This window comes from Pristiophorus japonicus, chromosome 19 (genome assembly GCF_044704955.1).
Source record: "Pristiophorus japonicus isolate sPriJap1 chromosome 19, sPriJap1.hap1, whole genome shotgun sequence".
Taxonomy (NCBI): Eukaryota; Metazoa; Chordata; class Chondrichthyes; family Pristiophoridae; genus Pristiophorus; species Pristiophorus japonicus.
Window position 1 is genome coordinate 98,712,061 of NC_091995.1, and position 26,678 is coordinate 98,738,738.

Genomic DNA, 26,678 nt, shown 5'->3' on the forward strand with positions numbered 1-26,678 from the left:
GAGAGAGAAAGGGGGGGAGAGAGAAAGGGGGGGAGAGAGAAAGGGGGGGGAGAGAGAAAGGGGGGGAGAGAGAAAGGGGGGGAGAGAGAAAGGGGGGGAGAGAGAAAGGGGGGAGAGAGAAAGGGGGGAGAGAGAAAGGGGGGGAGAGAGAAAGGGGGGAGAGAGAAAGGGGGGGAGAGAGAAAGGGGGGGAGAGAGAAAGGGGGGGAGAGAGAAGGGGGGGAGAGAGAAAGGGGGGGAGAGAGAAAGGGGGGGAGAGGAAAGGGGGGGAGAGAGAAAGGGGGGGAGAGAGAAAGGGGGGGGAGAGAGAAAGGGGGGGAGAGAGAAAGGGGGGGAGAGAGAAAGGGGGGGAGAGAGAAAGGGGGGGAGAGAGAAAGGGGGGGAGAGAGAAAGGGGGGAGAGAGAAAGGGGGGGAGAGAGAAAGGGGGGGAGAGAGAAAGGGGGGGAGAGAGAAAGGGGGGAGAGAGAAAGGGGGGGAGAGAGAAAGGGGGGGAGAGAGAAAGGGGGGGAGAGAGAAAGGGGGGGAGAGAGAAAGGGGGGGGAGAGAAAGGGGGGGGGAGAGAAAGGGGGGGAGAGAAAGGGGGGAGAGAGAAAGGGGGGAGAGAGAAAGGGGGGGGGAGAGAGAAAGGGGGGGGGAGAGAGAAAGGGGGGGGAGAGAGAAAGGGGGGGGGAGAGAGAAAGGGGGGGGAGAGAGAAAGGGGGGGAGAGAGAAAGGGGGGGGAGAGAGAAGGGGGGGGGAGAGAGAAAGGGGGGGGGGAGAGAGAAAGGGGGGGGGGAGAGAGAAAGGGGGGGGAGAGAGAAAGGGGGGGAGAGAGAGAAAGGGGGGAGAGAGAAAGGGGGGGGGAGAGAGAAAGGGGGGGGGAGAGAGAAAGGGGGGGGAGAGAGAAAGGGGGGGGAGAGAGAAGGGGGGGGAGAGAGAAAGGGGGGGAGAGAGAAAGGGGGGGAGAGAGAAAGGGGGGGGAGAGAGAAAGGGGGGGGGAGAGAGAAAGGGGGGGGGGAGAGAAAGGGGGGGGGGAGAGAGAGAAAGGGGGGGGAAGAGAGAGAAAGGGGGGGGGAAGAGAGAGAAAGGGGGGGGGAAGAGAGAGAAAGGGGGGGAGAGAGAGAGAGAAAGGGGGGGGAGAGAGAGAGAGAAAGGGGGGGGGAAGAGAGAGAGAAAGGGGGGGGAGATAGAGAGAGAGAGAGAATGGGGGGGGGGAGAGAGAGAGAAAGGGGGGAGAGAGAGAGGAGAGAGAGAGAGAGAGAGTGGGGGAGGAGAGATAGAGAGAGAGTGAGAGATAGAGAGTGAGAGAGCGAGGGGGGGGCGGGGAAAGAGAGAGAGTAGGATAGAGCGGAGAGGGGGGAGGGGGGAGGGGGGCAGCGAGTGACTGAGGCCACCCCCTCCCCTCCCTCCCTCCCCTCCCTCTTCCAGGGATCGATTTCCCGCCCAGGCAGAGGAAGGTCCTGGAAGAGCGTTGCCGGAGGCGGGATGGTTGACGGCCCTGGGCCCCAGGGACCGCCCCCCCGGACCCCCGCCCCACCCCCGGAGTTACTTATTGACGGCGGCGGCGGCTTTGACGAAGTTATCGGCGTTGCAGAACTCCTTGATGGTGACGGTGAGCAGGTTGGTGGTAACATCGGTCACCACCACGTTGGAGCAGGGCGACATCTCGGGCCGCCAGTCCGACACCGCCTCTTCCTCCTCCCCCTCCTGCTCCCAGGCCCCCCCCACCCCAGTGCTGGCGGCCCCCCCAGGCAGAGGAGGGGGCGATCGCCGGCTGGCCGCCGACTCGGGGGGCAGCGAAAGGTCGAGGGCCTCTGCCTCGCGCCAGTCCGGCACGGCGGGACTGGGCGTGTCGCCGGGCGGCTTGGGCCCCTCCCCGGGGCGGGGCCAGTCGCCGCCCCCGGGGGCGGGGTCACCCGGGTGGCGGGGGGCGCAGGGCTCGGGCCGTGGGGGCTGGGCGCGGAACGCCGGCTCGGAGCGGGAGGTGCCGGGATCGACTCCCTCCCCCCCCTCCGCCATCGCCGGCCCCCTCCTCTCGCCCCCAGGCGCCGTCCGGAACGACTTGTCGTAGACGGAAAAGTTGTTGAACTTCATGTGGCGGATCTGCGTGCGCAGGATGCTGTCACTAAACTTCTTGCTCTTGCCGATGACCCGGTTACGGGACGGTATCTTGGCCTTGCCCAGGCCCTTGCCGCCCTTGTCGATGACCTTCAGGTTGAGAATGATGCGGCCCCGTTTGCGTTTCCGGGGCTCGGTCTTGCGGTTAATGATGCGCACGGTGTCGGGCAGCGGGAGCGGAGGCCGGCCGGCGCCACTCAGCCCGGGCTGGGGCTCGCTCCGGGCCAGGCCGCGCTTGGAGCTGCGGTAACACCGCCGCATGTTCTGCTTCAGCTTGTAGGCTGCCAGGCCACCCGGAATCTTGGCCGCCGATCCCGACCCTGGCTTCACCGAAAAGTGCATCTCCCCGATTCTCAGGGCTTCAGCTTGGGCACGGGCCTGTGGCAGGGACATGGAGGGAGAGCGGTTACTGTACGCAAGTCCATCATCACACAAGTACAGGAGCAGGAGTCGGCCATTCGGCCCCTCGAGCCTGCTCCGCCATTCAATACGGTCATGGCTGATCCGATCATGGACTCAGCTCCACTTCCCCGCCCGCTCCCCATAACCCTTCACTCCCTTATCGCTCAAAAATCTGTCTATCTCCACCTTAAATATATTCAATGACCCAGCCTCCACAGCTCTCTGGGGCAGAGAATTCCACAGATTCACCACCCTCAGACAGCGAGTTGAGGAGAGCGAGCGGGAATACTGGACCATCCCTCTGGATCCGTTTGGCCACAATCAGGAAAAATCTCTTCAATTGAAATGACAAGGATTAAAGATCCCTCCGATGTATATGGTTTTGCCGAGAGTCTGGTGGTGTGATCGGAACACGGTGATTGAAGCAGGATAGAGTCATGTCCAGTATCCCCGCTAACCCACATGGTATCTGAAACGCTTCAATGTGAATAACCGCACGCCCGTGAACACTGAATGGGATGGGCGGCCAGTTAAAGAGACCGCACCCTTAAAGGCCAGGTGGATAAGGTGGTTAAGAAAGTATACGGAATACTTGCCTTTATTAGCCGAGGCATAGAATTCAAGAGCAGGGGGGTTATGCTGGAACTGTATAAAACACTGGTTAGGCCACAAGCTGGAGTACTGCGTGCAGTTCTGGTCATCGTATTATAGGAAAGATGTGATTGCACTGGAGAGGGTGCAGAGGAGATTTACGAGGATGTTGCCAGGACTGGAGAATTTTAGCGATGAGGAAAGATTGGATAGGCTGGGGTTGTTTTCTTTGGAACAGAGGAGGCTGAGGGGAGACCTGATTGAGGTGTATAAAATGATGAGGGGCCTGGATAGAGGGGATCGGACGGACCTGTTTCCCTCAGCAGAGGGGTCAGTAACCAGGGGGCAGAGATTGAAAGTAGTTGGTAGAAGATTTAGAGGGGAGATGAGGAAAACAAAATTCACCCCGAGGGTGGTGGGGGTCTGGAACTCACGGCCTGAAAGGGTGGTAGAGGCAGAAACCCTCACCACATTTGAAAAGTACCTGGATGTGCACCTGAAGTGCCGTAACCCACAGGGCTACGGACCGAGAGCGGGAAAGTGGGATTAGGCTGGGTAGCTCTTTGTCGGCCGGCGCGGACACGATGATTCACCTCAAAGATAAAAGACGGGAACATTGGTCATGTCTGACTATTCTAACTCAGAAATCCCACTGATCACCTACGTGGGTGAACAATATATCCCTTTTATCCCTCCCCTGGGGAAGGCAAATCAAGCAGTTTAGATTTCTCGACAACCCCCAAAGCCCCCACCCCACCGAACCATAACGATCACCCAGAGGGATACCACCTGCCGATTCCGGCCTGTGTCGGAGAGATATTCGGGGCTGGGTCACACTGGGGTGCACGGAGGTCCGTCACCGGCAGTGGGAGACGTTTGAGGAGCCCGCGGTCACGGGGCAAATTTCCCCGACAGCGGGGTGGGTTAACGCAGGGCCGCGCTACGAGTCAGAGAGGCCCACAACATTCCCGTCACCGGCAGAAGCCCGCCTTCCATTTCGGGACTGTGGGAACAGAGCCAATTAACGGCACAGTGCCGTCAGGCTTCAAGCAGCTGCCGGTGATCGGCAAGTTTGCAGCGGCAAGTGTGGCAGGCATTGGAGGTCACACTGGGCACAATCGGAACCGCGACACCTTGTGCCAATCACACGATGCCAGCTCTCGGCCTTGACTGGCCCACAGCGACAGCACGCAGTATCCCAGAGAGGGCGATGGTCCGTGGTTGCTGACAGCAACTTAAACTCTCGCGAGGGGCTCCCCGGGACTTTTCCTCACTTTGTTTTGGGATCGCACTTTGCAACTCCACACATTTCTCAAAAGGAAATTTAGGGCTCTCACTATGAAGTTATATTTTGAGGTGCCGCCCGTGGTTCAGCGGGCAGTACACTCGCCTCCCAGTCCCAGGCGTGGGCTCAAGTCCCACTCCAGAGACCTGAGCACACAATCCAGGCCGACACTCTCAGTGCAGTGCTGAGGGAGTGCTGCACTGTCGGAGGGGCGGTGCTGAGGTAGCGCTGCACTGTCGGAGGGGCAGTACTGAGGGAGAACCGCACTGTCGGAGGGGCAGTACTGAGGGAGCACCGCACTGTCGGAGGGGCAGTACTGAGGGAGCGCCGCACTGTCAGAGGGGCAGTACTGAGGGAGTGCTGCGCTGTCGGAGGGCCAGTACTGAGGCAGTGCTGCACTGTCGGAGGGGCAGTCTGCTCTCTCGGGTGGATGTAAAAGATCCCACGGCACTATTTTGAAGAATAGCAGGGGAGTTCTCCCCGGTGTCCTGGGGCCAATATTTATCCCTCAACCAACATCACTAAAACAGATTATCTGGTCATTATCACATTGCTGTGTGTGGGATCTTGCTGTGCGCAAATTGGCTGCCGTGCTTCCACAAAGAACTTGCATTTATATAGTGCCTTTCACGAACACCAGACATCCCAAACACTTTGAAGTAATTTTGAAGTTTAGTCACTGTAGGAAATGCAGCAGCCAATTTGCACACAGCAAGCTCCCACAATGTGATAATGACCAGATAATCTGTTTTAGTGATTTTGGTTGAGGGATAAATATTCCTCCAGCAGTGCGGCGCTCCCTCAGTACTGCCCCTCCGACAGTGCGGCGCTCCCTCAGCACTGTCCCTCCGACAGTGCGGCGCTCCCTCAGCACTGCCCCTCCGACAGTGCGGTGCTCCCTCAGCACTGCCCCTCCGACAGTGCGGCGCTCCCTCAGCACTGCCCCTCCGACAGTGCGGCGCTCCCTCAGTACTGCCCCTCCGACAGTGCGGCACTCCCTCAGTACTACCCCTCCGACAGTGCGGCGCTCCCTCAGTACTGCCCCTCCGACAGTGCAGCGCTCCCTCAGCACTGCCCCTCCGACAGTGCGGCACTCCCTCAGCACTGCCCCTCCGACAGTGCGGCACTCCCTCAGCACTGCCCCTCCGACAGTGCAGCGCTCCCTCAGCACTGCCCCTCCGACAGTGCGGCACTCCCTCAGCACTGCCCCTCCGACAGTGCAGCGCTCCCTCAGCACTGCCCCTCCGACAGTGCGGCACTCCCTCAGTACTGTCCTTCCGACAGTGCGGCGCTCCCTCAGTATTGTCCCTCCGACAGTGCGGCGCTCCCTCAGCACTGCCCCTCCGACAGTGCGGCGCTCCCTCTGCACTGCACTGGAGTGTCAGCCTGGATTATATGCTCAAGTCTCTAGAGTGGGGACTTGAACCCGCGACCTTCTGGCTTGGAGACGACACACCTCCCTATTCTCCCCCCCACCACCACTACTTTGCACAGGTTATCCTCCTACATGGCTTTTAAGAAATGCATTGCAGAGGTGATTAAAAATGCAAACATAGACTAGTGAGCGATACCATATGTCACCTCACTTTCTGTGCAAGCCATGCTGTAAAATGACAAGAGCCCCTTTGAAGAACACCCATTGCAGAGCAGAACCTCAGCAGGAAGGAGGATTTAATGTGTAGGATTCTCCCAAATGTGAACAGGTCAATTATTTTTCAAAATTTTGCAGAACTGAAGCATTTTTTTAAAAGCAGGAAGCTTCACCTACGTCACCCTGCACTGAAGAGGCAGAGAAAATATTCTGACATGCTTTGATTTTTTTTTTGTTGCATTTTAAAATATAAATAAAAGACTCACTTTCAAGAGGAATGTTTTGGGTTTGGGGCCTCGTTTCTTGGGTCCGTACATCTCTCTCTCCCTCTCTCTGCAAGAAATGCATCAAGGAAACACACGCAATGCAGACTTTGCAAGATGCATAGCAACAGGAATATCTTTTTTTTTTATATATATAAAAAAATAAATCAATCCAAAATGGACCCGATTCAGGGGCAGGAAGGAAAATATTCCTCCGCCTCTCGCTTGTACCTTTGCTCGAAAGCCGCGATTAATCGGGCGTCCAAGATATTCTCCTCCGGTTCCCAAGTGCTGTACCTAAAAAAACAGAAAGCAATTGAACGCTGCACCTTTTTGCAAAAAGATTTTTAATTTGCATTCTTGCTTTTCCCGGCCCGCCACTCACTTGATTGCCCATCCTTTCCATTTCACCAGATACTCAATGCGGCCCTGTCAGAAATGCAAAAAGAGAGCAAGGTTACTGCGGGCGGCCCCGTGCACCGGCGGGCATTTTCTGCATTCTCCGCGCTGCATCCCGCTCCTACCTTCCGCACCCGCCGCTTGATGATGGACTCGGCCGCGAACACTCGCTCTCCCACCGCCGAAAGCTCCATCTTGCTGCAGCCGCCGCTCGCCCGCAGCGCGCAGCCGCACGTGACCGCACCGTTGCCAGGGACCGGCCCCCGCCCCCCGGGGGCGGTTGCCAGGGAAGGCGGCGCGCGGCCGCTGGGCGAAAGGCGGAGCCGCCTGTGTGCAAGTGTGCAAAGTGTCTGTGAGTGTGCACAATGTAAGTGCAAGATGTGTGTGTACAATGTAAGTGTGCGAATGTGCCAGTCTGTGTGCACAATGTAAGTGCAATGTTTGTCAGTCTGTGTGCACAATGTAAGTGTGCAATGTGTGTCAGTCTGTGCACAATGTAAGTGTGCGATGTGTGTCAGTCTGTGTGCACAATGTAAGTGCAAGATGTGTGTGTACAATGTAAGTGTCCAAGATGTGTGTGTGCGCACAATGTAAGTGCGAATGTGTCAGTCTGTGTGCAGAATGTAAGTGCAATGTCTGTCAGTCTGTATGCAAGATGTGTGTGTGTGCACAATGTAAGTGTGCAATGTGTGTCAGTCTGCATAATGTAAGTGTGCGAGGTGTGTGTGCACAATGTAAGTGCGATGTGTGTCAGTCTGTGTGTGCACAATGTAATTGTGCAAGATGTGTGTGTACAATGTAAGTGTGCAAGATGTGTGTGTACAATGTAAGTGTGCAAGATGTGTGTGTGTGCGCACAATGTAAGTGTGCAATGTGTGTCAGTCTGCATAATGTAAGTGTGCGAGGTGTGTGTGCACAATGTAAGTGCGATGTGTGTCAGTCTGTGTGTGCACAATGTAATTGTGCAAGATGTGTGTGTACAATGTAAGTGTGCAAGATGTGTGTGTGCGTGCGCACAATGTAAGTGCGAATGTGTCAGTCTGTGTGCACAATGTAAGTGCAATTTGTGTCAGTCTGTGTGCAAGTTTGCAAGATGTGTGTGTGTGCACAATGTAAGTGCAATGTGTGTCAGTCTGCACAATACAAGTGTGCAAGGTGTGTGTGAGCACAATGTAAGTGTGATGTGTGTCAGTCTGTGTGCACAATGTAAGTGCAATATGTGTGTGCACAATGCAAGCGTGCAAAGTGTGTGTGTATTGTAAGTGTGCAATGTGTGTGTGTGTGCACAATGCAAGTGTGCAAGGTGTGTATGCACAATGTAAGTGTGAGGTGTGTCAGTCTGTAAGTGTGCAATGTGTCAGTGCACAACGCAAGTGTGCAATGTGTGTGCACAACGTAAGTGTGCAAGGTGTCTGTATGCACAATGTAAGTGTGAGGTGTGTAAGTGCAATGTGTGTCAGCCTGTGTGCAAGGGGTGTTTGTGTGTGAACAATGCAAGTGTGCACGCTGTGTCAATCTGTGTGCAACTGCAAGATGTGTTTGTGTGCACAATGTAAGTGCAAGGTACGTGTGTGCAAATGTGTAACAAGCGTGCAAGGTAAGTGCAAAAGTGCAAGTGTTCAATGTATGCAAGCCCCTCCCCCTAGTGTGGAGTTATCACCCATTGGCCAATTGCAACCCCTCAGCATCTGTCAGCGGAGTCCCTCATAACAACAACAACAACAACAGCTTGTATTTATATAGCACCTTTAATGTAGGAAAACGTCCCAAGGCGCTTTGCAGGAGTGTTTTAAGACAAAACAAATAAATTTGACACCGAGCTGCATATGGAGGTATTAGGACAGCTGGGAGGTAGATTTTGAGGAGCGTATAAAAGGAGCAAAGAGGTGGAGAGATTTAAAGAAAGTAAATAAACACTACAGCTGGAGTACTGCGTGTAGTTCTGGTCACCACATTATACGAAATATGTGATTGCACAAGAGAAAGAAAAGAGACTTGCATTTATATAGCACCCTTCACAACCTCGGGACATTCCCAAGCACTTTACAGCCAATGTACTTTTGGAGTGTAGTCACTGTTGTAATGTGGGAAACGCGGCAGTCAATTTGCGCACAGCAAGCTCCCACACACAGCAATGTGACAATGACCAGATAATCTGTTTTAATGATGTTGATTGAGGGATAAATATTGGGGAGAAAGCAGGACAGTGGGATTCATTTGGGATTGATGCAGTTTCATGTCTCATCCGAAAGACAGCACCTGTGACAGTGCAGCATTCCCTCAGTACTGCCCCTCCGACAGTGCGGCATTCCCTCAGTACTGCCCCTCCGACAGTGTGGCACTCCCTCAGTACTGCCCTTCCGACAGTGCGGCACTCCCTCAGGACTGCCCCTCCGACAGTGCAGCGCTCACTCAGTACTGCACTGGAGTGTCAGTCTAGCTTTTTTTTGTGCTCAAATCCCTGGAGTGGGACTTGAACCCACAACCTTCTGACTCAGAGGCGAGAGTGCTTCCCACTGAGCCACAGCTGACACATGGGGAGAGAGCGAGGCAGTGGGATTAGTTTAGGATTGATACAGACTATGGGGAGAGAGCAAGGCAGTGGGATTAGTTTAGGATTGATACAAGGCTATGGGGAGAGAGCGGGGCAGTGGGATTAGTTTGGGATTGATACAGGGCTATGGGGAGAGAGTGGGACAGTGGGATTAGTTTGGGATTGATACAGGGCTATGGGGAGAGAGCGGGGCAGTGGGATTAGTTTGGGATTGATACAAGGCTATGGGGAGAGAGCGGGGCATAGAAACATAGAAAATAGGTGCAGGAGTAGGCCATTCAGCCCTTCTAGCCTGCACCGCCATTCAATGAGTTCATGGCTGAACATGCAACTTCAGTACCCCATTCCTGCTTTCTCCCCATACCCCTTGATCCCCCGAGTAGTAAGGACTTCATCCAACTCCCTTTTGAATATATTTAGTGAATTGGCCTCAACAACTTTCTGTGGTAGAGAATTCCACAGGTTCACCACTCTCTGGGTGAAGAAGTTTCTCCTCATCTCGGTCCTAAATGGCTTACCCCTTATCCTTAGACTGTGACCCCTGGTTCTGGACTTCCCCAACATTGGGAACATACTTTCTGCAATTAACCTGTCTAAACCCATCAGAATTTTAAACGTTTCTATGAGATCCCCTCTCATTCTTCTGAACTCCAGTGAATACAAGCCCAGTTGATCCAGTCTTTCTTGATAGGTCAGTCCCACCATCCCGGGAATCAGTCTGGTGAACCTTTGCTGCACTCCCTCAATAGCAAGAATGTCTTTCCTCAATTTAGGAGACCAAAACTGTACACAATACTCCAGGTGTGGCCTCACCAAGGCCTGTACAACTGTAGTAACACCTCCCCTGCCCCTGTACTCAAATCCCCTCGCTATGAAGGCCAACATGCCATTTGCTTTCTTAACCGCCTGCTGTACCTGCATGCCAACCTTCAATGACTGATGTACCATGACACTCAGGTCTCGTTGCACCTCCCCTTTTCCTAATCTGTCACCATTCAGATAATAGTCTTGTCTCTCTATTTTTACCACCAAAGTGGATAACGTCACATTTATCCACATTATACTTCATCTGCCATGCATTTGCCCACTCACCTAACCTATCCAAGTCACTCTGCAGCCTCATAGCATCCTCCTCGCAGCTCACACTGCCACCCAACTTAGTGTCATCCGCAAATTTGGAGATACTACATTTAATCCCTTCATCTAAATCATTAATGTACAGTGTAAACAGCTGGGGCCCCAGCACAGAACTTTGCGGTACCCCACTAGTCACTGCCTGCCATTCTGAAAAGTACCCATTTACTCCTACCCTTTGCTTCCTGTCTGACAACCAGTTCTCAATCCACGTCAGCACACTACCCCCAATCCCATGTGCTTTAACTTTGCACATTAATCTCTTGTGTGGGACCTTGTCGAAAGCCTTCTGAAAGTCCAAATATACCACATCAACTGGTTCTCCCTTGTCCACTCTACTGGAAACATCCTCAAAAAATTCCAGAAGATTTGTCAAGCATGATTTCCCTTTCACAAATCCATGCTGACTTGGACCTATCATGTCACCTCTTTCCAAATGCGCTGCTATGATATCCTTAATAATTGATTCCATCATTTTACTCACTACTGAGGTCAGGCTGACCGGTCTATAATTCCCTGTTTTCTCTCTCCCTCCTTTTTTAAAAAGTGGGGTTACATTGGCTACCCTCCACTCGATAGGAACTGATCCAGAGTCAATGGAATGTTGGAAAATGACTGTCAATGCATCCGCTATTTCCAAGGCCACCTCCTTAAGTACTCTGGGATGCAGTCCATCAGGCCCTGGGGATTTATCGGCCTTCAATCCCATCAATTTCCCCAACACAATTTCCCGACTAATAAAGATTTCCCTCAGTTCCTCCTCCTTACTAGACCCTCTGACCCCTTTTATATCCGGAAGGTTGTTTGTGTCTTCCTTAGTGAATACTGAACCAAAGTACTTGTTCAATTGGTCTGCCATTTCTTTGTTCCCCGTTATGACTTCCCCTGATTCTGACTGCAGGGGACCTACGTTTGTCTTTACTAACCTTTTTCTCTTTACATATCTATAGAAACTTTTGCAATCCGTCTTAATGTTCCCTGCAAGCTTCTTCTTGTACTCCATTTTCCCTGCCCTAATCAAACCCTTTGTCCTTCTCTGCTGAGTTCTAAATTTCTCCCAGTCCCCAAGTTCGCTGCTATTTCTGGCCAATTTGTATGCCACTTCCTTGGCTTTAATACTATCCCTGATTTCCCTTGATAGCCACGGTTGAGCCACCTTCCCTTTTTTATTTTTACGCCAGACAGGAATGTACAATTGTTGTATTTCATCCATGCGGTCTCTAAATGTCTGCCATTGCCCATCCACAGTCAACCCCTTAAGTATCATTCGCCAATCTATCCTAGCCAATTCACGCCTCATACCTTCAAAGTTACCCTTCTTTAAGTTCTGGACCATGGTCTCTGAATTAACTGTTTCATTCTCCATCCTAATGCAGAATTCCACCATATTATGGTCACTCTTTCCCAAGGGGCCTCGCACAACGAGATTGCTAATTAATCCTCTCTCATTACACAACACCCAGTCTAAGATGGCCTCCCCCCTAGTTGGTTCCTCGACATATTGGTCGAGAAAACCATCCCTTATGCACTCCAGGAAATCCTCCTCCACCGTATTGCTTCCAGTTTGGTTAGCCCAATCTATGTGCATATTAAAGTCACTCATGATAACTGCTGCACCTTTATTGCATGCACCCCTAATTTCCTGTTTGATGCCCTCCCCAACATCACTACTACTGTTTGGAGGTCTGTACACAACTCCCACTAACGTTTTTTGCCCTTTGGTGTTCTGCAGCTCTACCCATATAGATTCCACATCATCCAAGCTAATGTCCTTCCTAACTATTGCATTAATCTCCTCTTTAACCAGCAATGCTACCCCACCTCCTTTTCCTTTTATTCTATCCTTCCTGAATGTTGAATACCTCTGGATGTTGAGTTCCCAGCCCTGATCATCCTGGAGCCTCGTCTCCGTAATCCCGATCACATCATATTTGTTAACATCTATTTGCACAGTTAATTCATCCACTTTATTACGGATACTCCTTGCATTAAGACACAAAGCCTTCAGGCTTGTTTTTTTAACACCCTTTGTCCTTTTAGAATTTTGCTGTACAGTGGCCCTTTTTGTTCTTTGCTTTGGGTTTCTCTGCCCTCCACTTTTCCTCATCTCCTTTCTGTCTTTTGCTTTTGCCTCCTTTTTGTCTCCCTCTGTCTCCCTGCATTGGTTCCCATCCCCCTGCCATATTAGTTTAACTCCTCCCCAACAGCACTAGCAAACACTCCCCCTAGGACATTGGTTCTGGTCCTGCCCAGGTGCAGACCGTCCGGTTTGTACTGGTCCCACCTCCCCCAGAACCGGTTCCAATGCCCCAGGAATTTGAATCCCTCCCTGCTGCACCACTGCTCAAGCCACGTATTGATCTGCGCTATCCTGCGATTCCTACTCTGACTAGCACGTGGCACTAGTAGCAATCCCGAGATTACTACTTTTTAATTTAGCTCCTAGCTCCTTAAATTCGTTTTGTAGGACCTCATCCCTTTTTTTACCTATGTCGTTGGTACCAATGTGCACCAGTGGGATTAGTTTGGGATTGATACAGGGCTATGGGGAGAGCGGGGCAGTGGAATTAGTTTGGGATTGATACAGGGCTATGGGGAGAGCGGGGCAGTGGGATTAGTTTGGGATTGATACAGGGCTATGGGGAGAGAGCGGGTCAGTGGGATTAGTTTGGGATTGATATAGTAAAAAAATTGACAGACACGATGAGCTGTGCTGTATAGTTGCATCCAGCATTCATATCAGATTATTCTATTCTGGAACTCCTGTCATCTGTCATCCCCTATCCATGGCCCACAGATTCATTTTTAAAATTAATTCATGTGATTTGGGCGTCGCTGGCAAGGCCGGCATTTATTGCCCATCCCTAATTGCCCCTTGAGAAGGTGGTGGTGAGCCGCCTTCTTGAACCGCTGCAGTCCGTGTGGTGAAGGTGCTCCCACAGTGCTGTTAGGGAGGGAGTTCCAGGATTGTGACCCAGCGACGATGAAGGAACGGCCGATATATTTCCCAGTCGGGATGGTGTGTGACTGGGAGGGGAACGTGGAGGTGGTGGTGTTCCCATGCACCTGCTGCCCTTGTCCTTCTAGGGGGTAGAGGTCGTGGGTTTGGGAGGTGCTGCCGAAGAAGCCTTGGCGAGTTGCTGCAGTGCATCTTGTAGATGGTGCACACTGCAGCCACGGTGCGCCAGTGGTGGAGGGAGTGAGTGTTGAAGGTACACACTGCAGCCAGAATAAAGGTGGCAGCACAGGCCTTTGAGTCCACCCACACTCCTGCTCACTCCACGGACCCTTTAATATTCTTCCTTAAATGAGGAAGCTAACACAATTTCAAATGAATTCACGGATTCAGCTTCAACAATTTGTGGCAGAGAATTCCACCTCTGATAATGGTGGTAAACCATCGTTAGATCAGTCGGTTGGGTTATGAAACATGTTTTTTTCTCCTTAGTTCTCTGCACAATATGTGTGAACATTGTGAATTCTCCAAATATTAAGGGTGAATGAATAGATTACCCTTTAATATCATGCCCAGTCTAATCCCACTCTCCCCTGTAGCGGTGGTGTGGGGTCAGGTTCACCTCTGACCTGCTGAGCAGTTCGAATCGCTCCCACTCCCTGGGTTCTCGACTCTGGATTTATTTGGGGATGTGACAAAGTGCAGCAGACAACTGGTTTTGGTGCAAGAAACTTTGATTTTATTCAAGAAAGAAAATTGCAATATTAATGTATTGTCAAATCTTACAATCTGTAAAATAGGGAACACTTTAAGACACAAGAGATACAACAGACGAACGCCTCCCAATCCCTATTTCTAGCTAAGTTAGACTCTAGGGCAGCAGGGATAATGCTCACCAATCCTTCGACAGTTGACGGTGGTTCGCGATTTCGGGGTTCGTAGGTTCTGCTTGCCGTACCCCGAACGTGGTAGAGGACTCCTTGCTGCGTTTCCTTCAGTTGGGCTGTGTCCGCTGATGCGGTAAGGTGCGTTTTGGATGTATGGGGTAAGTACCCACTTTTCTCTTGCAGAGGTAGGGTTTTGGGTTACTTTAAGTAAAGTTTTACCTGTTTTTAGGTCAGGAACAGATTGTCGAGTGGAAAACTTTCAAATCTCCGGTTCCCCCCCTCCCCCCGAGTTGGTTCTTGTCGAAATCTGTCAGTTGCGGTGGCTCAATATTACCAAGTTGGTTGTTGGTAATGGTTCGTGGCTAGTTCCGTGAGGCTCTTGTTGCCGCGATGTGTCCGATGATGTCCGGGGTCACGGAAGACTGATTTTTCTGCCTTGGCTGTGACGATCTGTGATTACCTGTGATGACCTAGTGACTGTAAAACAGGGCCTCAATTATACTTTGAAAGGCCTCCTAATCTCCGCACCAAATCAAGCCCGGCTCTTTGTTTAATTTTGGCAGGCACGTTAATGGTAACTTGATTAAAAATGTGTCAACTGTTGAATTTATCCTTTGGTTTCGAGTCGCAATTGTTAAAGTTAGTTTCTGGTTTCGAGTTGCCTGTCTGGGTCCGAGATTTGTATGCAAGTTGGAAAGGTGATTAGAATTATGCATGTGTTGAATGGGTCCTGTGACTGCTCTTCTGTGGGTCAATTGTTGAAACGTTAATGTCTTCCAGGGGGTACGTCTGAGGTAAACAGTCCCCCAGACAATTTGATTAGCTCCAATATCCAAACTGGTTTTACAGAGGTTAATCCCACCCCTGGTTTTGCGGCCTTTTTCCTCACAGACCTAACATGCCTTTTAAAATCCCAAACTTGGTTAAAACTCGTAGATTTCTTCCATATGCATTTTAGGATCCCAAACTTTCTGATTAATAGTCTCAAATTTCCTTTTCAGTGAGTCCAAACACTGCGGGGTTTCCACGAATTTTGGAATCTTACACCCCCTCACCCTTTAATATTCCACCCAGTATAATTGGGGGCCTCCTCGTAGGACTGCTCTTGGGCCTGGCCAAGGGGGCCATCAGCCGGTCCAGGCAGCGGGCGGGTCGAGGGGGTCGTTCAGCCCGACTGCCCGCCTCTCTTCCGCGGTTACATCCGAGCCAGGGTGCCCCTGGAGATGGAGCACGCAGTGTCCACCGGTACACTCGCGGCCTTCCGCGAGAGGTGGGCACCGGAGGAACTGGAGTGCATCATCACCCCCGGGAACCACATTTTAATTTGATCTGCTAAGTTTAAAGTTTTATTGTTAATTTGTGGGTTCTAGTATCCCTTTAATAAGGGGGCACTTGGTTTTATCGTTTAATTTAAAATAGTTGTCGAGCTGTTGCATTGTGAGTGGCTCAGCCAGTCACGTGATGTTCACAAGACTCAATAAAACCCCAGCTAGTTGGGTTCGGGGGATCCACGATGGGGCAGGTGGTTGTGAGCCTGGTGGATGAACCGGTAATGTGTAGTGTGATTGTGAAACCTTTTGCTAATAAACCAACTAGTTCTTAATAGCATTGTGTTGCTATGGATTCTTCAACAATGAACCCATGAAGCAATTACATTACATCCCCCCAAAAAAAACGAGGCAGAACCTGATGACGGGAATAAGCTCGAAGCTTTGCTTTTGTCCGAAGTTTGACGGACTCGATACGGTGCGTACTGGAGGAAGCACTGCCTCTTTGCACAGGTTCGAGGCGATTGGGAGAAGAACCAAAGGCGATGTAAGAAAAAACGTTTTTACGCAGCGAGTGGTTAGGATCTGGAATGCGCTGCCTGAGAGGGTGGTGGAGGCAGACTCAATCGCGGCTTTCAAAAGGGAGTTGGATAAGTACCTGAAGGAAAAAAAATGGCAGGGCTCCGGGGAAAGGGCGGGGGAGGGGGACTGGCTGAGGTGCTCTTGCAGAGAGCCGGCACGGGCTCGATGGGCCGAATGGCCTCCTGTTCTGTAACCATTCTCTGATTCTAGGTGGCCCGACACTGACACAAAAAGCCAAACTCACTTAGCAAGGCGGCTGGCAATGTTTGGGGTCTTGGCACTGCCACCGTAGACCCAGACAGGCGACCCACGGCCAGTGACGACGTGTATTGTGAACCGATGGTGAACCGGGCCGTGATAACCCAGGCGGTTCCACGTCACTGTCAACAGGCCCTGACTCAGGAGCGGAGGGGAATCACGACCAGAGTTATGGGGCAGAGGTTCCACACGGTCCACGTGCAGATGCAGGGAATTAACTTCTTGTAATACACACGGAATCAAAGCAAGCTGAAAGCCAATCGGAGACTCCGAGGTTACACACAGACCCCACAATAAACCACCAATCACTTCATTTTGCGGAAAAATCCTGGCCTTCAACAACAAAGGCAAGGCAGTCAGTGGGTTATAAATGTGACAATCGCAAACTCAGAACACCTCAAAGCGCTTCACAGCTAATTTTGTCAAATGTAGTCACTGTTGTAATGTGAGAAATGCAGGAGGCAATTTGCGCACAGCAAGCTCCCACACACAGCAATGTGATAATGACCAGATAATCTGTTTCAGTGATGTTTGTTGAGGGATAAATATTGGCCCCAGGACACCGGGGAGAACTCCCCTGCTCTTCTTCGAAATAGTGCCATGGGATCTTTTACATCCACCTGAGAGAGCAGACGGGGCCTCGGTTTAACATCTCAAAAGAAAGACGGCACCTCAGACAGTGGGGCGTTCCCTCAGTACTGCCCCTCTGACAGTGCTGCACTCCCTCAGTACTGCCCCTCCGACAGTGCGGTACTCCCTCAGTACTGCCCCTCCGACAGTGCTGCACTCCCTCAGTACTGCCCCTCCGACAGTGCGGCGCTCCCTCAGTACTGCCCCTCCGACAGTGCGGCGCTCCCTGAGTACTGCCCCTCCGACAGTGCGGCACTCCCTGAGTACTGCCCCTCTGACAGTGCGGCTCTCCCTCAGTACTGCCCCTCCAATAGAAACAGAAATTTACAGCGCAGGAGGCCATTTCGGCCCATCGTGTCCGCGCCGGCCGACAAAGAGCTGCTCGGCCCTCGGTCAGCAGCCCTTAAGGTTACATATAAATCTATGAACAATGACGGAAAGGCAAAGAGCACCCAGCCCAACCAGTCCGCCTCACACAACTGCGACACCCCTTACCCTGAAACATTCTACACTCCACATCAACTGAAGCCATGTAATCTCCTGGGCGAGGCAGATTAAAAACCCAGGCCAATTTAGGGAGAAAAAAATCTGGGAAAATTCCTCTCCGACTCATCCAGGCGATCGAAACTAGTCCAGGAGATCACCCTGGCCGTATTCTATTCCCTGCAGTACTTACCATTATATCTGCGCCGTCCAACAAAAGATCATCCAGTCTAATCACAATTACCAGCTCTAGGTCCGTAACCCTGCAGGTTACAGCACTTTAAGTGCCCATCCAACTATCCCTTAAAAGTGGTGAGGGTTTCTGCATCTACCACTCTTCCAGGCAGCGAGTTCCAGATCCCCACAACCCTCTGCGTAAAGAAGCCCCCCCCTCAAATCTCCTCTAAACCTTCCACCAACCACCTTAAAACTATACCCCCTCCACCAATGGAAATAGACCCTTACTATCCACTATCTCCAGGCCCCTCAATATTTTGTATACCTCAATGAGGTCTCCTCTCAACCTCCTCTGTTCCAGTGAGAACAAACCCAACCTATCCAATCTGTCCTCATAACTAAGATTCTCCATTCCAGGCAGCATCCTAGTAAATCTCCTCTGCACCCTCTCTAGTGCAATCATGTTCTTCCTATAATACGGCGACCAGAACTGCATGCAGTACTCTAGCTGTGGCCTAACCAAAGTATTATACAATTTAAGCATAACCTCTTGTATTCTATGTCTCGGCCAATAAAGGCAAGTATTCCGTATGCCTTCTTAACCACCTTATCCACCTGGCCTGCAATTTTCAGGGATCTGTGGACAAGCACTCCAAGGTCCCTTTGTCCATCTACACTATTAAATGGCCTAATGCTTAATGTGTATACCCTTTCCTTATTAGCCCTCACACTTCTCTGAATTAAATTCCATTTGCCACTGCTCTGCCCACCTGACCAGTAGATTGATATCCTCCTGCAGTCCATGACTTTCCTCTTCATTATCAACCACACAGCCAATTTTAGTGTCGTCTGCAAACTTCTTAATCATACTCCCTATATTCAAATCTAAATCGTTGATATATATCACAAAAAGCAAGGGACCCAGTACTGAGCCCTGCGGAACCCCACTGGAAACATCCTTCCAGTCACAAAAACATCCATCAACCATTACCCTTTGCTTCCTACCTCCAAGCCAATTTTGGATCCAACTTGCCACTTTGCCATAGATCCCATGGGCTTTAACCTTCATGACCAGTCTACCATGTGGGACCTTATCAAAAGCTTTGCTAAAGTCCATATACACTACATCATACACACTACCCTCATCAACCCTCTTGGTTACCGCATCAAAAAATTCAATCAGGTTAGTCAAACACGATCTTCCCTTAACAAATCCGTGCTGACTGTCCTTAATTAATCCTTGCCTATCCAAATGTAGATTTATGCTGTCTTTCAGGATTTTTTCCAATAATTTTCCCACCGCTGACGTTAGGCTGACAGCCTGTAATTACTCGGCCTATCCCTTTCTCCCTTCTTAAACAAGGGTGCTACATTAGCAGTCCTCCAATCCTCCGGCACCATGCCCAGATCCAAAGAGGACTGGAAAATGATGGTCAAGGCCTCTGCTATTTCCTCTTTTACTTTGCTCAACAGCCTGGGATGCATTTCATCCGGGCCAGGGGACTTATCCACTTTCAAAGCTGCTAAACCCCTTAATATTTCCCCTCTCACTATATTTATTTCATCCAGAATATCACACTCCTCCTCGATAGCAGTATCTGCATTGCCCCTTTCCTGTGTGAAAACAGATGCAAAGTATTCGTTAAGAACATCTTCCAACATCTTCTGCCTCCACACAAAGATTACCATCATGGTCTTTAACAGGCCTTACCCTTCATTTAGTTACCCTCTTACTCTTAATATATTTATTGAACATCTTAGGGTTTTCCTTAATTTTACTGGCCAAGAATTTCTCGTGCTCTAAGCATTCCCAATATTCTTTTTAATTTTGCCTCTTAACTTTCTATAGTCCTCTAAAGATTCTAAAGTATTTCGCCGTTGATATGTGACATAAGTGTCCCTTTTTTTCAATCCTCCCCTGTAAGTCCCTAGATATTCAGGGAGCTCTAGAATTATTATTCCCAGCCTTTTTCTCTAAGGGCACATGTTTGGCCTGAGCCTTCCGGATTTCCTCCTTGAATGCCTCCCACTGTCCCGACACTGATTTACCCACAAGTAGCTGTTTCCAGTCCACTATGGCCAAATCACTCCTCAACTTAGCAAAGTTAGCTTTTCCCCAATTCGGGACTTTTATTCCAGGCCTATTCTTGTCCTTATCCATAACCAACTTGAATCTGACTGAATTATGATCACTAGCACCCAAGTGCTCTCCCACTAATACCCCTTCAACCTGCCCAGCTTCATTCCCCAAAACTAAATCCAACACCGCCCCCTCTCGTGTTGGGCTTGCTACATACTGACTAAAAAAGTTCTCTTGAATGCATTTCAAGATTTCCGCACCCTCTATACCCTTCACACTAAATTTGTCCCAATCAATATTTGGATAGTTAAAATCCCCTACTATTACTACCCTATGGTTTTTAGACTTCATAGCAATTTGCCGACATATTTGCTGCTCTATCTCCCTCCCACTGTTTGGGGGTCTATAATACACGCCCAGCAGTGTGATCGCCCCCTTTGTTATTTTTCAATTCGACCCATATGGCCTTATTTGATGATCCCTCTAATATATCAGCCCTCCTCACCGCTGTGATAGTTTCTTTAATCGGTACCACAACACCCTCCACTCCCCTTTTTTACCCCCCTCTCTATCTTGTCTACAAATCCTGTAGCTAGGAATATTGATCTGCCAAACCTGCCCCTCTTTCAGCCATGTTTCTGTAATGCCTATAATGTCACACTCCCAAGTACCTACCTGTGCTCTTAGCTCATCCGCCTTATTTGCTATACTCCTTGCATTAAAGTATATACCATTCAGCACAGGAAGACCTCCTTGATAACTATATACTAAGCGCTGTTTCATTGGTCTTACAGATTCGCTTTCTAGATTCTTGCTATCCAATTTCTGCTTTACTTCCTTCCCTTTTGAATTTGTTCTCAGGTTCCCATCCCCCTGACAAGCTAGTTTAAACTCTCCCCAACAGCACGAGCAAAACTCCCCGCGAGGATATTGGTCCCGGTGCTGTTGAGGTGCAACCCGTCCGGTTTGTACAGGTCCCATCTCCCTCAGTACTGCCCCTCCGACAGTGCGGCACTCCCTCAGTACTGCCCCTCCGACAGTGCGGCACTCCCTCAGTACTGCCCCTCCGACAGTGCGGCACTCCCTCAGTACTGCCCCTCCGACAGTGCGGCACTCCCTCAGTACTGCCCCTCCGACAATGCGGCGCTCCCTCAGTACTGCCCCTCCGACAGTGCGGCGCTCCCTCAGCACTGCCCCTCCGACAGTGCGGCGCTCCCTCAGTACTGCCCCTCCGACAGTGCGGCACTCCCTCAGTACTGCCCCTCCGACAGTGCGGCACTCCCTCAGTACTGCCCCTCCAACAGTGCGGCGCTCCCTCAGTACTGCCCCTCCGACAGTGCGGCGCTCCCTCAGTACTGCCCCTCCAACAGTGCGGCGCTCCCTCAGTACTGCCCCTCCAACAGTGCGGCACTCCCTCAGTACTGCCCCTCCGACAGTGCGGCACTCCCTCAGTACTGCCCCTCCGACAGTGCGGCACTCCCTCAGTACTGCCCCTCCGACAGTGCGGCGCTCCCTCAGTACTGCCCCTCCGACAGTGCGGTGCTCCCTCAGTACTGCCCCTCCGACAGTGCGGTCCTCCCTCAGTACTGCCCCTCCGACAGTGCGGCACTCCCTCAGTACTGCCCCTCCGACAGTGCGGCACTCCCTCAGTACTACCCCTCCGACAGTGCAGCGCTCCCTCAGCACTGTCCCTCCGACAGTGCGGCACTCCCTCAGTACTGCCCCTCCGACAGTGCGGCACTCCCTCAGTACTGCCCCTCCGACAGTGCGGCACTCCCTCAGTACTGCCCCTCCGACAGTGCGGCACTCCCTCAGTACTGCCCCTCCGACAGTGCGGCACTCCCTCAGTACTACACTGGGAGTGTCAGTCTGGGTTATGGGCTCAAGTCTCTGGAGTGCGCTGCCCACTGAGCCACGGCTGACACAAGGGTAGTGATGAGGCAGAGCGACAGCAGGCAGAGGTGTGGAGCTGGGAGAGGTGTTGGGGGGGTGGGGTGGGAGGTGCAGAGCCAGGGTGGGCACGAGACCCCTGAAGGATTTGTAAACATGGACGAAGGTTTGAAGGATGGGGAGGTGCGGAGGGGGTGATGGGCGAGATTGTTGGGGTGCGGATGAATGTTTCAGCAGACGAGGAGACGCACATTTGGGGTTTGTGCTCAGTAGCAGCACCTAGTGGTATGAGATGGGCACAGCTAATCCTGTGAAACGTCCTCTCTGGATCGGGTGCAGGTTAGGAGTTCGGACAGCATCTACTGAGGCTCGCTGACACACACACATCTCTGTAGCCAGTGCAACACCCAGGGGTTCTCTTTATTTACAATATATTTACAGCCTATCGCTACAGCTCTACAAAAATATACCATCTGTGGCTCCCAGATCCAAACCGTACCGCATTCATACATTCAGTATTCTCATACAAATCTGTGCAAAGTAACCGACAGTCTCAAGTGCAAATATTCTTCGGAAGGGTCGACATCAGAGAGGAGTTAAAGAGTGCGGAGAGGGGGAAGTGGAGAGAGAGAGACAGAGACGGAGACGGAGAGAGAGACAGAGGCGAGAGAGAGCGAGAGACAGAGGGGGAGAGAGAGAGAGAGAGAGAGACAGAGGGGGAGAGAGAGACAGAGGGGGGGAGAGAGAGAGACAGAGAGACAGAGGGGGGGAGAGAGAGAGAGAGAGAGACAGAGGGGGGGAGAGAGAGAGAGAGACAGGGGGGGAGAGAGAGAGCGGGGGGCGAGAGACAGACAGAGAGAGAGAGAGAGAGAGAGAGACACAGAGGGGGGGAGAAAGAGAGACAGAGGGGGGCCAGAGAGAGAGCGAGGGGGGGAGAGAGAGAGCGAGGGAGGGAGAGCGAGGGGGGGGGGAGAGCGAGGGGGGGAGAGCGAGAGAAGGGGAGAGAAGAGAAACAGAGACAGGGACAGAGAGAGAGAAAGAGACACACATGGAGGGAGGGGGAGAGAGCCAGAAAAAGAAAATGAGAGTCAAACAAAGGGAGCAACAAAAATGATTCAGTGTGTGAGAGAGAAACTGGGAGAGACGGTGAGAAAGAGAGAAAAAAAACATACGAGATGGGGAAGGAGAGAGATAAAGAGAGAGGGAGGATGGATCAGTCTGGCATTTTCACTGGGTCTTATTGTGTCCCAGAATAGTCTCCAAGCGCTTCAGGTACAGCGAGTCTCAGGCCTGGGCTGAGCATGGCTCGGAGTGATGAAGCTCCGAGACCAGGCCGCACTGACTCGGTGCTGTGCGAGCCCACAGCGGTCAGCCCCGGTGGGCGAGAGTGCTGCTGACCGAGCTGAGCCCGGCCCTGGCTGCTGTCAGAGTGTCCGTGGGCCCAGGCGGGCAGAGAGAGGCTGCTCCCCACAATCCCGTCATCGAGCGGCTGGGAACACGACCCGCGCACAGGGGCAAAAGACCGTCCCATTGCAGCCCAGAGTCAGTCAGCTCGGGCCCGGGGCTTCCCTAGAACACAAGAAATAGGAGCAGGAGTCGGCCATTCGGCCCCTCGAGCCTGCTCCGCCATTCAATAAGATCATGGCTGATCTGATCATGGACTCAGCTCCACTTCCCCGCCCGCTCCCCATAACCCTCGACTCCCTTATCGCTCAAAAATCTGTCTATCTTCACCTTAAATATACTCAATGACCCAGCCTCCCCAGCTCTCTGGGGCAGAGAATTCCACAGATTCACCACCCTCTGAGAGAAGAAATTCCTCCTCATCTCCGTTTTAAATGGGCGGCCCCTTATTCTGAGACTATGCCCCCCAGTTCTAGATTCCTCCACGAGGGGAAACATCCTCTCTGCATCCAACCTGTCCAGTCCCCTCAGAATCTTATACGTTTCAATAAGATCACCTCTCATTCTTCTAAACTCCAACAAGTATAGGCCCAACCTGCTCAACCTTTCCTCATATGACAAACTCCTTCATCTCAGGAATCAACCTGGTGAACCTTCTCTGAACTGCCTCCAGTATATCCCTCCTTAAATAAGGGGCCCGAGTTCCTGCACGGCATTTAGAGAGAGTTTGGGATCAGCAAGCCCGGTCGTGGCGTGCCCCACGTTACTGCAAAGGGCCTTCGGGCAGTCTGTCGCTCAGCGGTGCGGCGCGACCACCAGGGGGCAGCCTGCCTCGAAGGCCCCGACCCATCGGAGCAATCGGCCCCCGACCCGCGACCCCGTCAATCCTGTCCTTGATGTGAGGGATGGGAGTCGGTCTCTGCTTTCCCCTCTCCCCGCCACCCCCTTTCCCCTCGGACCAGCGCCCAGCCCGGCGGCTTCTCATCCCCTCAGACACCGGCTCCCCCACTCCCCCACCAGGCCTCGGGACTTCAGTTCAACAAGATGCCGTCATAAATGTTTTAACTCGAGTGTGGAGGTCAGAGGTCGGAGCCCGTCTGAAAAAGTGAAGAGCATTCCTGAGTGTTCTTCCGTTCCCCCTCCCCCTGCAACCCCCCCTAACCCAGCCCTTCCCCCGCTCTCCCCTCCCCCCCATAACCCAGCCCTCCCCCCGCTCTCCCCTCCCCCCCATAACCCAGCCCTCCCCCCGCTCTCCCCTCCCCCCCATAACCCAGCCCTCCCCCCGCTCTCCCCTCCTCCCCATAACCCAGCCCTCCCCCCGCTCTCCCCTCCCCCCCATAACCCAGCCCTCCCCCCGCTCTCCCCTCCCCCCCATAACCCAGCCCTCCCCCCGCTCTCCCCTCCTCCCCATAACCCAGCCCTCCCCCCGCTCTCCCCTCCCCCCCATAACCCAGCCCTCCCCCCGCTCTCCCCTCCCCCCCATAACCCAGCCCTCCCCCCGCTCTCCCCTCCCCCCCATAACCCAGCCCTCCCCCCGCTCTCCCCTCCCCCCCATAACCCAGCCCTCCCCCGCGCTCCCCCCCATAACCCAGCCCTCCCACACTCTCCCCCCCATAACCCAGCCCTCCCCCGCTCTCCCCCCCATAACCCAGCCCTCCCCCCGCTCTCCCCTCCCCCCCATAACCCAGCCCTCCCCCCGCTCTCCCCCCCATAACCCAGCCCTCCCCCCGCTCTCCCCTCCCCCCCATAACCCAGCCCTCCCCCCGCTCTCCCCCCCATAACCCAGCCCTCCCCCCGCTCTCCCCTCCTCCCCATAACCCAGCCCTCCCCCGCTCTCACCCCCATAACCCAGCCCTCCCCCCGCTCTCCCCTCCCCCCATAACCCAGCCCTCCCCCCGCTCTCCCCTCCTCCCCATAACCCAGCCCTCCCCCCGCTCTCCCCTCCCCCCATAACCCAGCCCTCCCCCCGCTCTCCCCTTCCCCCCATAACCCAGCCCTCCCCCCGCTCTCCCCTCCCCCCATAACCCAGCCCTCCCCCCGCTCTCCCCTCCCCCCCCATAACCCAGCCCTCCCCCCGCTCTCCCCTCCTCCCCATAACCCAGCCCTCCCCCCGCTCTCCCCTCCCCCCCATAACCCAGCCCTCCCCCCGCTCTCCCCTCCCCCCCATAACCCAGCCCTCCCCCCGCTCTCCCCTCCCCCCCATAACCCAGCCCTCCCCCACTCTCCCCTCCTCCCCATAACCCAGCCCTCCCCCACTCTCCCCTCCCCCCCATAACCCAGCCCTCCCCCCGCTCTCCCCTCCCCCCCATAACCCAGCCCTCCCCCACTCTCCCCTCCTCCCCATAACCCAGCCCTCCCCCCGCTCTCTTCCCCCATAACCCAGCCCTCCCCCCGCTCTCCTCCCCCATAACCCAGCCCTCCCCCGCTCTCCCCTCCCCCCATAACCCAGCCCTCCCCCGCTCTCCCCTCCCCCCCATAACCCAGCCCTCCCCCCGCTCTCCCCTTCCCCCCATAACCCAGCCCTCCCCCCGCTCTCCCCTCCTCCCCATAACCCAGCCCTTCCCCCACTCGCCTCTTCCCCCCATAAACCAGCCCTTCACCGCTCGAACCCCGAACCTCGTGGTCCCTCCCCCATCCTCCCTCTCCTCTCCCCCCCCCCCCCCCGCCCCCCTCTCTCCCCCGACGGCCGAATGCAGTTTGTCAAAACCAGAAACACGTCTTCAAAAATAAAAATAAAAATTCGACAGAGCCTCCGTCCCTTCCAACAGGAACAATTTCCCCCGGATCCAAAAGCAGCTGCGATTGGCCTGGGTCCTGAGCCCTACAGACCAAGGGAGATCAGCTGATCATTAACCCACGACCACCCCCCCCCCCGCCCCCCTCTCCCCCCCGCCCCCCCCCCGCCCAGGCGAGCCTCAGGGAACAGAACGGCTCGGTCGCGATGCCCCCACAGCCCAACAGCCCGCCAACACTCAGCGTCGGGGCCCTGGGCCGGGGCAGGGGAGCATGTGGACCTGGAGCCTCCAATTGCCCCCCCTGCCCCCCCCCACCCTACCCCACCCCCCGCACTCCGCCCCCCCACCCCCCCCGCCCCACCCCACCCCCCGCACTCCGCCCCCCCCCCCCCCCCCGCCCCCAGGAAAGACAATAGGCTTTAAAGCACAACAAGAGCCGGTTAGAAAACAAGCCCGTGACTGAAGTTTGTGCCGGCGGGCAATACGGGGGTCGGCGGCCGAGGCAGAACCCCTCCCCCAGGCGCCGGACGCGAGTGGTCAGCGAGTGGCCGGAATCGCTGCCACTCCCAGAACCCTCGCTGATCCCACGCCGCCCCTCTGTGCAAACATCGGTTCCCCCTCGTCCGAGGCCGGGACTGAGCAAGCGGACGTCCCCTCCCTCCCTCCCTCCCTCCCTCCTCCTAAAAGCTAGGCACTTAGCCATTGGCCTCTGCCTGGCAACCGCGGAACACACAGCCGTCCAATCGGGTCCGAGGTTCAGCGTGACAGCCGCCGTGGCAGGAAGCGGGGGCTCTGGGCGGAGAGAGGAGACCCCTCCTCGCGTCTTGTAGAATCTAACAGCCCTACGGCGACACACACAATCACTGGGTTATAAACAGGGAACCTGCGGGTTGCTCCCATCGGGAAAACGCAACGGAATATTTCGGTGGACGGTCGACGATTCTCTCCTTTTCCCCCCCCCACCCTCCCTTCCTCCCTCCCTCCTCCCCTCCCCCCCCCCCCCCCCCCGAGG

The 26,678-nt window shown here is 53.7% G+C and overlaps 1 protein-coding gene across 1 annotated transcript; it reads right to left on the reverse strand.

The window, feature by feature from the left end:
• Positions 1–1,249: 1,249 nt before the first annotated feature.
• Positions 1,250–6,834, reverse strand: LOC139230095 (chromobox protein homolog 6-like). Its single transcript, XM_070861910.1, has 5 exons — positions 6,754–6,834; positions 6,615–6,658; positions 6,461–6,526; positions 6,233–6,299; positions 1,250–2,475 (listed from the first exon to the last, which is right to left on the reverse strand). The coding sequence occupies exons 1-5, from the start codon at positions 6,820–6,822 to the stop codon at positions 1,525–1,527; spliced, it is 1,197 nt and encodes a 398-aa protein (XP_070718011.1). The 5' UTR covers positions 6,823–6,834; the 3' UTR covers positions 1,250–1,524.
• Between the last annotated feature and the right edge of the window lie 19,844 nt (positions 6,835–26,678).